Source organism: Ricinus communis, chromosome 3 (assembly GCF_019578655.1).
Source record: "Ricinus communis isolate WT05 ecotype wild-type chromosome 3, ASM1957865v1, whole genome shotgun sequence".
Taxonomy (NCBI): Eukaryota; Viridiplantae; Streptophyta; class Magnoliopsida; order Malpighiales; family Euphorbiaceae; genus Ricinus; species Ricinus communis.
In genome coordinates this window covers 22,938,298-22,948,678 of record NC_063258.1, presented here as the reverse complement: position 1 = coordinate 22,948,678, position 10,381 = coordinate 22,938,298, and the positions used below count along the sequence as shown (strand labels likewise).

At 30.7% G+C, this 10,381-nt stretch overlaps 1 protein-coding gene across 3 annotated transcripts; it reads left to right on the top strand.

Annotated features, from left to right (window-relative positions):
* Positions 1–3,452: 3,452 nt before the first annotated feature.
* On the top strand, positions 3,453–9,494 carry LOC8277242 (very-long-chain aldehyde decarbonylase CER3). 3 transcript variants are annotated; one of them, XM_002528162.4, is made up of 11 exons: positions 3,453–3,929; positions 4,056–4,276; positions 4,401–4,636; positions 4,738–4,957; positions 5,450–5,577; positions 6,139–6,395; positions 6,529–6,636; positions 7,522–7,728; positions 8,219–8,329; positions 8,824–8,997; positions 9,118–9,494. In XM_002528162.4, the coding sequence occupies exons 1-11, from the start codon at positions 3,870–3,872 to the stop codon at positions 9,304–9,306; spliced, it is 1,911 nt and encodes a 636-aa protein (XP_002528208.4). In that variant the 5' UTR covers positions 3,453–3,869; the 3' UTR covers positions 9,307–9,494. The 3 variants fall into 3 exon arrangements, with proteins under 3 accessions (XP_002528208.4, XP_048228175.1, XP_048228176.1); XM_048372218.1 differs by having other exon boundaries at positions 3,456–3,929; positions 6,142–6,395; XM_048372219.1 differs by lacking the exon at positions 4,056–4,276 and having other exon boundaries at positions 3,458–3,929.
* The last annotated feature ends 887 nt before the right edge of the window (positions 9,495–10,381 follow it).

Sequence of the window (10,381 nt, the reverse complement as noted above, 5' to 3'; positions counted from 1 at the left end):
AGGACTATTACAACTTAGACATAAAGTTTAGATTCTTGAGATTTATTTTAATTTTCCATACAACTTAAAGAATTCAGATTAATAGAATTGACCACGATAGTAGGCGAGAAATTAATTTAAATATGATGGATATGATTTGAAAGGATATATTTACTTATTTGAGGTAAATAATCTTCAAGATCAATTAAACTAAATCTAAGGGATAGTTAATCAAATTATGGAAGGGTAAGTGTGGTGAAGACTTAATTCTAAATTTTTATTAATTTGATTTCTTTATTACAATTTTTAACTTTAATTTTAATTATTTTCAACCTAAACTATTTTAATCTAGTTAGTAAAAAATTATAAAATATTTTAGTATTAAGTACTACAAATCACTATAGGACGATAATCTGGATTCATTTCTATATTTACTATTGTGACAATTGTACACTTGCAGGAATTATCACAACATTAGGTGGCGCAAACGCTGCTCCATGGTGCGACTTGGCTTGACAAATTTTATTTTTCCCCAAACTCATCATTTTTTGTTATTGTGACCCTTAAAATTAATTTTATCCAAATTACTTGAAAAGTGACAATTAAATTTAATTGAGCTAATTTTCATTAAATAGATCAAATTATGCATAAAATTTTACTAAATATTCGAAGTATTATGGAATCTATAGCTCGCCAAGTTAACATTGACAAGTTTTGGAGGGGTATTAATAGGGATGTCAAAATAGGCTAGTGGGTTGTGTTTATATCGTGTCGACTTACTCTGATGATACGATTAAGATTAACACAAACACGATCCATTTATTAATTATATCAACGTATCTCAATTCTTATATGCCACAAAATTTATATAGGTTGTACGAATAGGACAATGTATTACACAATTACTTAATTGGTTGTATAGTAACACATGTAACACGACTTGATATATATAACACGACACAACGTATAATACATTTAATTAAAATAGTAACTAAATTAATTAATTGTTGCAGTAGCTCATGTAACATGACATAACATATATAACACGTTTATTTAAATAGTAATTAAATGAGTTATAACATATTTGCATATCAATCCGCTATACAATATGTTCAAGCCGTCCCATAAATAGTCAACCTGTTTCTGATACGAGCCAGTAAGGTTTAACCTTAATACACTAATTTTACATGTTAAGCGAATTAGATTCGCATGTGGTGACCCATTTTGACAACCCTAGTACTAACCTATATTCTTAACTTTTTCTTAGTAATCATAATGCTGCAAAGTTAGGGAGAATTTGGTTACTCTACAATCCAAATTGTGCCACTAATTCTCTCAATTTTGTATCTAGCTAAATTATGCATTATTTTGCTAATACATGTCATTGTTCATTCATTCTAGCCATTTCTCATGGTTCTAACTTTAAGGCAGACATAAAACTTTTATGGAGTGATCTTTGCAAGCGAATTTCTATTGTTTAATAGCTTAGTGATCCTGCATGATTTTAATGCGATCTGAAATAATGTTGAGAAATTAGGGGTGGTAGTTCACAAAATTCTAGTATGGAGGCTTTCAACTCTTGCATTGATGATCATATATGTTGTTCAATATAATTTGAATCATGTCTATATATAAGTACATTCCAACTATCTTAAGAAGAGTAGAAAAGCCCTATGAGCATGATATAAAGATCTTGAGGTATTCAATAAATGGGATATTTATACCAGTGGTCACCTAACTATGCACTCAGTTTAAATTTAGTTACTTAATTTTAGTTTACTTTCTAAAAGTCATTTAACTTTAATTTGGGTTGCATAGTGATCATTTAATTTCAATTTTGTTTCATGAAAGTCACTTAAGTTTTATATTCCTATTACTATCAAATTCAGAGTATCTGATCTTTACTTTTCTACTCATACAATTTTCTTCATTTTTATTATGTTCTTCACTTTTGCTCACCATCCTCGTTTAAAGATGCTTTGTTTTTACTGTTGCTATTTAGAATGTCTCTCTCAATATTTATGTAAACAGACTTTCTAAAAAGTGAATTACCCCCAGCTAACACATCATAGTCACTATCAATTAACGAGGGTAATTTACTTTTTGAGAGATTTATTGATATAGGTATTGAGAGAGATATTCTAGATTGTATCAGTAAAACAAATTAATTTTTAGTGAGAGTGTTGAGCAAAGTGAAAAACCTAATAAAAGAAAAATTATGAGTAAAAAGATAAATACGATCATCTTGAATTTGATGCTATTGAAAATATGAAATAAATTGAAACCAAACTAAAACGATCATTTATGCAATTAAAATTAAAATTAAATAATTATTATGAAAACAATTAAAATTAAATGACAAAATTGAAACTAAATATATAATTAAGTAATCATTATAATAAATTTAACAATCTTTTGTATACTACTATTCTCCAACTTTGACTGTCCGACTCAGAGTGTATCGCGGTTGGGATAATATATGATGGGCTACAACCAATTCAGCAACGGGCATCCTTTTATGGTAATGATCCACGAGCTCCTGGCCAAGTGTCCGAATTATAAATATCGAAGTGGCAGCATAATCCCCCTATCCTCAACATATCCATATTATTTTACAAGTAAAAAGATTTATTTGTTAGGTCGCAATAAGCCAATTTTAAGCGCAATTCAATTAACCCATCTTTCTGGAGGATTCCAATAAGGCACAAATCATACTCGCATGCATATTCTATTTATGAATTATTATTATTATTATTATTATTATTATTACAAATCTCCAAGTTCTGGGCGTATACAATTTTAAGTAGTTGTTGTAAGTATATGTTTATAAGATACATGAAAGATTATTAGTTCTCTAAAGTCAAAATTATATGGCTGCTTTATTCACATTATTTGGCTGAAACAATTCACACCTTTCGCATTCCCCTTGGAATCGTACTTCTTTTTTGGCAGACCATTACTGCCCTTCCCACTCTAAAACTCAAAAACTTCCTTACAGCCTTCATAATGGAGATTGAAGCCAATTTCTTTCTTCTTTTTCTTTATCTTTCTACGATAAATACATACCCGACCATATAAGGACTTGGTCTAAACACTATATCACCCCTAACTGTGACACCTCCACACTGCACATCTTCCACTTCCCCAACCATCCAATTCATTAAATTCGCATCCCACTTGTATCTTTTGGCCATCACTCACTACGTACAGCTGGTGTGCCTAATAGCCTGCCTAGATAAACTTTTTTGTACATACATTCAAAAAGAAAAAAGAAAAGAAAAAAACAAATGAGAACACGTTTAATTACTATACCCAATTTGCTATTGCGTGGTTTAGATCTTTCATTTTGACAAATATGGAAATTTGTAGTTGTAAGATAAAGATTGATTTAAGAATATCAACTACAGTGCTCTACTTTGAAGCTAAAAGTCTTCGATATTATTTTGTATATATATATTATATTGTCTTTTCTCTTTTCTGTTAACTATATAAGTAGGTGTCTTGTGGTCTGTTTCTAGTTGAGTCTTGAAGAGCAAATACTTTAGGAGAGAGAGAGAGAAAGAAAGAAAGAAAGAAAGAAAGGAAACCTCACTTGCTTTGCGTACTCGGTGTTTTTCTTTTCAAAAACTGTCTTTCCCCCTTGGCCGTTGCGTTTGCTCCTTCAAGTCTAGTTTTGATATTTTAGGCTTCTTGCTTTTGCCCTTTAGATTCTTTTCAGGTTTAGCATACTCTATTGGGTCACTGAAATCAGTGCATTTCTCCCTTTGTTTTTGTTTAATTACAAGAGAAACATTACAATACCAAAAGAGTTATACTAGTTAAGAAACCCAACAAGGCAAAGCAAACTGAAAAGTAAAGGAAACAATTCTTGAGAATTTGTCATTTTTACTATGGGGAAGACGGTTGCTCCCTTCTCAAGTTGGGCCTGGGAGAACTTCGGCTTATTCAAGGTACATAAATCTCTGCATATTTATGTTTTTCTTTTTAATGATCATTCTTGTTCTTTAGTATTTTGTTTAGTTTTTAGGGGCTGATTTGGTGTATCTTTTTTTTTTTTTCATGCTTTTGTTATGAAGTATCTGCTATATGGACCCCTCCTTGCAAAAGTGATACACACACAAACTCAGGAGTTGAGGTTGAAGGATGATTGGTTTCTTCATATTCTGATCATCTCTTTTCTTCGATCATTGGTTTATTTGTTGTGGAGTTGTTTCGTTAGCATGCTTTTCTTGACATATAATCGTCGCATAAACAAACAAGGCTATGATTTTAAGCAGATTGACAGAGAATGGAATTGGTAATTTAGCTAACATGTTCTTGAATGATCAACTTCTTTAATTAATTAAGCATCCTGTTATTTTCTTCTTCTTTTTAATTTGTAAATTTAAGATGTTCTTTTTTTCATTTTGGGTTATTTTCAGGGATAATTTCGTACTTCTTCAAGCTCTAATTGGATCCATGGCATGTTACATGTTCCCATCCTTGATTGAAAATGTCCCTCTTTGGAACACAAAAGGGTTAATCGCCATGCTAATGCTCCATGTTCTAATCTCAGAGCCTGTGTACTACTGGGTACACAGATACTTCCATGGAAGTTATCTCTTTCCACATTATCATTCAATCCACCATTCATCTCCTGTACTCCATCCCTTTACAGGTAATACTCATAATAAATAGCCAACTACCTATTTTGATATAGTAATTCCCACCCAATTTATAATTATACACAACATATTTATTTATTTGTTTGATTTGTAGGTGCCCATGCATCATTCTTGGAGCATCTTATACTAGCCACAGTTATTGGAATTCCAATAATTGGATCTCTAATCATGGGATATGGATCAATCGTCATGATTTATGCTTATGTTTGGGCATTTGATTTCCTCAGATGCTTGGGACATTCCAATGTTGAAATTGTCCCTCATCAATTGTTCCATAGTCTTCCATTTCTCAGATATCTTTTCTACACACCATCGTGAGTGATTATATTCTCTTCTCTCCCTTTCGAATTCAACCCTTCTCTCCAAAATTTCCTTTCAGTTGCTATGGACATTTTATTTATTACAAACTACACAATATGGACATCTTGTTATATGCTATATTATATACTTACTAAATAACATATTTCAATATCACATAAAAATAAAATTAAGGGGCATAGTCCAGTTTCTAGGGGATCCAATTTTGTTTTAAGACAATGCTAATCATATTGGAGAGGTCCATTCTACAGCTATACAATTTATTGACTGGTAAGGTTGCTAACTTTTGGACTGAGCAAAAGGATGGGAGGGATGGTGGTTGGGGGAGTAAATGCATTGTCCAACTGTTCACGCCAACTCTAGTACTTGTCAAAGTTTCATAAAATTGAAAAGAGGAACTGTTTCTGCTGTCTATGTGCTGTATTTTAAGTATCTACAAGAAATATGCATAAATTGACTGGTCTATATTTTTCATGGGGTGTATACAGGTATCATAGCCTGCATCACACAGAGATGGGCACCAACTTCTGCCTCTTCATGCCCTTGTTTGATGCGATATGGAACACTCTTAATCGCAAATCTTGGGAACTGCACAGAGAAATGAGTACCAATGCAGGTAAAAAAAATGAATTCTTTCAAAGCATTGGTAGTGTGTTGAATTATTTTATCTATCTCCATTTATTATCTTAACAATAAATATGATGACTATTACACTGCACCCACATGATGGTGTAAATTCAACTAGCCAGCTAGGAACCATCAACTTTGATCAATATCTTCCAATAATATTCATAATCGGAAACCAACCAAGTACAACTCAAAGTGCTCTCTACAGTAGGCTACACTGACAGTGACCCGATTTCTCTGTCTCTTCCACCACCTATTTTCCTGTATGTATTAACGTTGACAAGCAATAAGTAATAATCACCTATTTTCCTGTGTTTTTTATATAGTAAATCAACGTTTACTTATGTAAATAGTATAGGATGTTAGATGTTTGCATGTCAATGTAAGATGTCAGGATCTATATACGGACCAACATATTTAAGATAAAATTCAGATATTTTAGCTTGACAAAAGATATAAGATGCTATTAGCAAAATGATCCAATATATACTCAGTACCAATTATGATACAAGATGTTAACATTGACTTGTGATATTTCACTTTCATGTAGCAGACAAGGGCAGGGTACCGGATTTCGTGTTCTTAGCTCATGTAGTAGATATTTCTTCTGCAATGCATGCACCATTTGTTAACAGAGCGGTGGCCTCGAACGCATTCACGCCCTGGAACATTATGTTGCCTGGCTGGCCTGTGGCTTTCCTTGTTATGCTAATCATGTGGGCTAAGGCTAAGATCTTCCTTGTCTCCTTCTACAATTTGAGAGGCAGACTGCACGCCACATGGGCTGTGCCTAGGTTCGGGTTTCAGGTCAGCTCTTATTTTGTGTGATGAGAGAGCGATGCATTCAGTGCAGTGCGCACACACTCTCTTCTCTGAAAACATTATCAGATCTTTACAATGTTTTTAGCCAAATTTTGAGTCGATTTTATTGTTTTCGCAGTATTTCCTGCCATTTGCTCAAGAGGGTATTAATAACCATATAGAAGATGCCATCCTGAGGGCTGATAGAGAAGGGGTCAAAGTCATTAGCCTTGCTGCACTGAACAAGGTCAGCAATGTGGTACTTTGTTTATTTATAGTTTCTTGTTCGTACTCTGATTTTATTTTTTTTTTTAAGAAGAAAAAAGAAAAATGAAAGGCCAAACTAAATTCATTTAATTGAATTTCTGGTGATTTCTGATCATGGTAGTTGAGGAATCAATACTATTGACCTCATCACCGCTACTGCATTTAAGATATTATCATACGAAAGCTTTCTACAAAATCATGTATAGTTTTCCTAAAAGTAAACAAATGATAATGATAAAAAGAATAGACGATTTTCATTTTGAAAATTTTATGGCTAAAAAATACATAATAAGTTGCGAATATTTAAAAAGAAACTAAAAATAACATCTATCAATAGCTATTGACATTTAATTCAATTTTATTTATATATATCAATTATTTAATTTTAATTTTATTTATAATTTCGGTCATTTTACTAATCAGCTATTGACATATTTTATATCTCTTTTTAAATCATTGTATTTTTATTGGCTATTTTAGTGATGTGTTAATCTTTTATTTGTGAAAATAACTAAATTAAAGTATAATTAAATTTGAATGATTGAAACGAAATAAATTTAAATTTATAAATTTTATAATTAAAATAAAATTAAATATAAATTTAGTGATAAATTAAATTTTATATTAGTATGATTAATAAAAATAAGACACCAAAACCACTTCTCCATCTACACCTATTGGACTAATTCAATAACAAATATTGGTTCCAAGCTCTCTCTCACTATAGATAAATATATATTTTTCCTGTCTCCTTTCTTTTAATTCTATCTCTCAATCTATTACTATGTTGCATATGTTGCATTAGTAATTAGGCAATGGAAAAGTGAAAAAACATAAAATCTGATCCGTTATTTGAATTTTGCAGAATGAAGCTCTGAATGGGGGTGGAACACTGTTTGTGAACAAGCACCCAGACCTTAGAGTTCGAGTGGTCCATGGAAATACCTTAACTGCTGCAGTTATTCTAAATGAAATTTCCAAGGAGGTAACAGAAGTATTTCTAACAGGAGCTACTTCAAAACTTGGTAGAGCCATTGCCCTTTATCTTTGCCGAAGGAAAGTTAGAGTCCTTGTAAGTTCTATCCACTTCCCTTTATTAGTTCATAAAACATGATTGTTTTTTCCCCTTCTGTTTTTTTTTCTCAGCACATATAAAAATGTTCCATTTTAGCATCTTTTCCATGTCCTAAAAGAATCTTGTACTGTCTGACCCACCCTCCTCCAAACAAATTTTGCTGCATCCGCCTCTGCACTCATAAATGTACTACTATATTCTAATGGCTAGCAATTCATTTTTCCTTCTCTGTTTGTTTTTCTTTCTCCTGAAGTACTGTTGACCTATCTTCCGTATTTCTTTATATATACGCGTCTTTTCTGTAACTAGTTTGGAGATAAAATGTTGGATAGGTGGCCCTTAGTGCACTGGTTGTTCCTAATATAGGTGGCACATGCTGACAATATTAACCATAGTCATTACTCATAATTCGATATTGAGTAGGCTATGGTTAACTGTTGTGTATATATTATTATTTAGACATTGATTGTTTGAGGGTACCTTGCAGATGTTGACTTTATCAACTGAGAGATTCCAGAAAATTCAGAAGGAAGCTCCTTTGGATTGTCAAAGCTACCTTGTCCAAGTCACCAAGTACCAGGCAGCCCAAAACTGCAAGGTATCAAGTCATCTTATACAAAAACAAAATTTGGGTTAAAACTATACATTTAGCCATTACACAAAAACAAATTGGAGGATATTTTAATCATATGATAATAGAAAATATAGAAAAGCATATACCCATTAAAATTTTGTACTAAAAATATATGGGTGCCGAGAGCTTTCTTTTAAAAAATAAAGTTCTTGCTTAAATTGGATTTTATAGAATCATATTATGGGTAGAATCCTCCTGACTTTATAAGATTCATTTTAACTGATTATGATCCTTAGGAAATTTTTCTAAGAATTAGATAGCATTAAGACTTTTAAAAATTTGATTAGAGAAGCTCTTAATGCTATGTTTAAAAGACAGTTAGTTTCAATATTTAAATCAGTAAATGAATCCGTAATAATATTCTACGCCTATAATAGCAGCATTTGGTCACATAATTTAATGAGGTTTAGAATGTATATGAATTTGATTATGATGGTTTACGTTGGTCCCAATGGTAGACATGGATCGTTGGCAAGTGGATAACACCAAGAGAGCAAAGTTGGGCTCCAAAAGGAGCCCATTTCCATCAATTTGTTGTCCCACCGATATTGTCATTCAGAAGAGACTGCACTTATGGTGATCTTGCTGCCATGAGACTGCCTGATGATGTTCAAGGGCTTGGAAGTTGTGAGGTTAGCATCTTCTTCAAGTATTTTCATTACATTAATAAAGTTGGCTAGTGGTTTAGCATGTTGCTTCTTTGATAAGTAACTATACATGCATGTTGTTAATTGATTGACATCTTATTGCAGTATACAATGGACAGAGGAGTAGTTCATGCCTGTCATGCAGGTGGAGTGGTACACTTGCTAGAAGGATGGAGCCACCATGAAGTTGGAGCAATTGATGTTGACCGGATTGACCTGGTCTGGAATGCTGCATTGAAGCATGGATTAAAGCCTGTATCAAATGTTATCAACCAAAAACTAAATGTGAAATGAACGAAGAAAGAAATTTATTAGTTGTAACAAAGAAAAGAAGAAGCCCTATCTTTGTTTTGTTCTTTTATGTAAAATGGAACAAAAAGAGTAAATGGGGTGAATTAAGTTGCAATTCAAACATGGCTATCATATGTACTTTCTTGATTTGATTTATACATTAATGAAGAAAAGTTACCATTCTATTTTTATTCTTTTACTCTTTCGCTCTTTTTTATTTTTTTGGTAAAATTATTATGAAAAGGTAATAGTCTAATTATCCATTAAATTCTGAATTTTATATCTTTTGATAATAATATTTAATTATTTAAAATTTTAAAATATAAATATATTTTTTTAATCTTTTTTAAAAAATATTTTCAAAAATAATTTTTAAATTTTATAGTGAAAAGAACGACATGATAAATTAATTTTGCTTATTAAAAGAGAAAATAGTAATTCAGTAAAAAAATTATTGTGTTTATATAATAATGTGTGAAAAATATACGTATGTAAAATTTGTAATGATCATGTTATTAAATCTATCACCAACGTTTTTTTACTAATTCATAACTATTATTTTTTTAATAAGTATGGTCAACTTGTTACCTCATCTTTTTACCATAAAATTTTAAAAATTATTATATGAAAAATATTTTTAAGAATATTAAATATTTGTTATTAAATTAATAAATAAAATTATTAAGAAAATATAAAATTCAGCATTTAATTGATAATTAAGCCAAAAGATCATGCAAATTAAAAAAAAAAAGTTACTATGAATATTGTATGAAGGTCCTAGTAAATAGTGCAAAATTATAAAAGAAAAGTTACCTAAACAAGAAGAATTATTGCAAGAGATTATAAAATTATTAGCACGGCCGCTATTATTATTTTAATTATAAAATCAAGTTTATAGATATAATTTAATAATATTTTTGATATTTAATATAATTTATAATATTTTAAAAAATAACAACAAATTTAACTATTTTTAAATATTTTTAATTTTTAAAATTTTAAAATTTTATTAACGTAATAATATAAAAATTATCTTAAAAATATTTATTAATTTAATTTTAATATTATATAAATTAAT

Bases quoted from the DNA above. Each gene is read 5' to 3' on its own strand.
- LOC8277242 (XM_002528162.4), top strand. From the start codon at position 3,870: ATGGGGAAGACGGTTGCTCCCTTCTCAAGTTGGGCCTGGGAGAACTTC. The intron at 3,930-4,055 runs GTACATAAATCT...TTTGTTATGAAG, and splicing joins AGAACTTCGGCTTATTCAAG to TATCTGCTATATGGACCCCT. The intron at 4,637-4,737 runs GTAATACTCATA...TTTGATTTGTAG, and splicing joins TGTACTCCATCCCTTTACAG to GTGCCCATGCATCATTCTTG.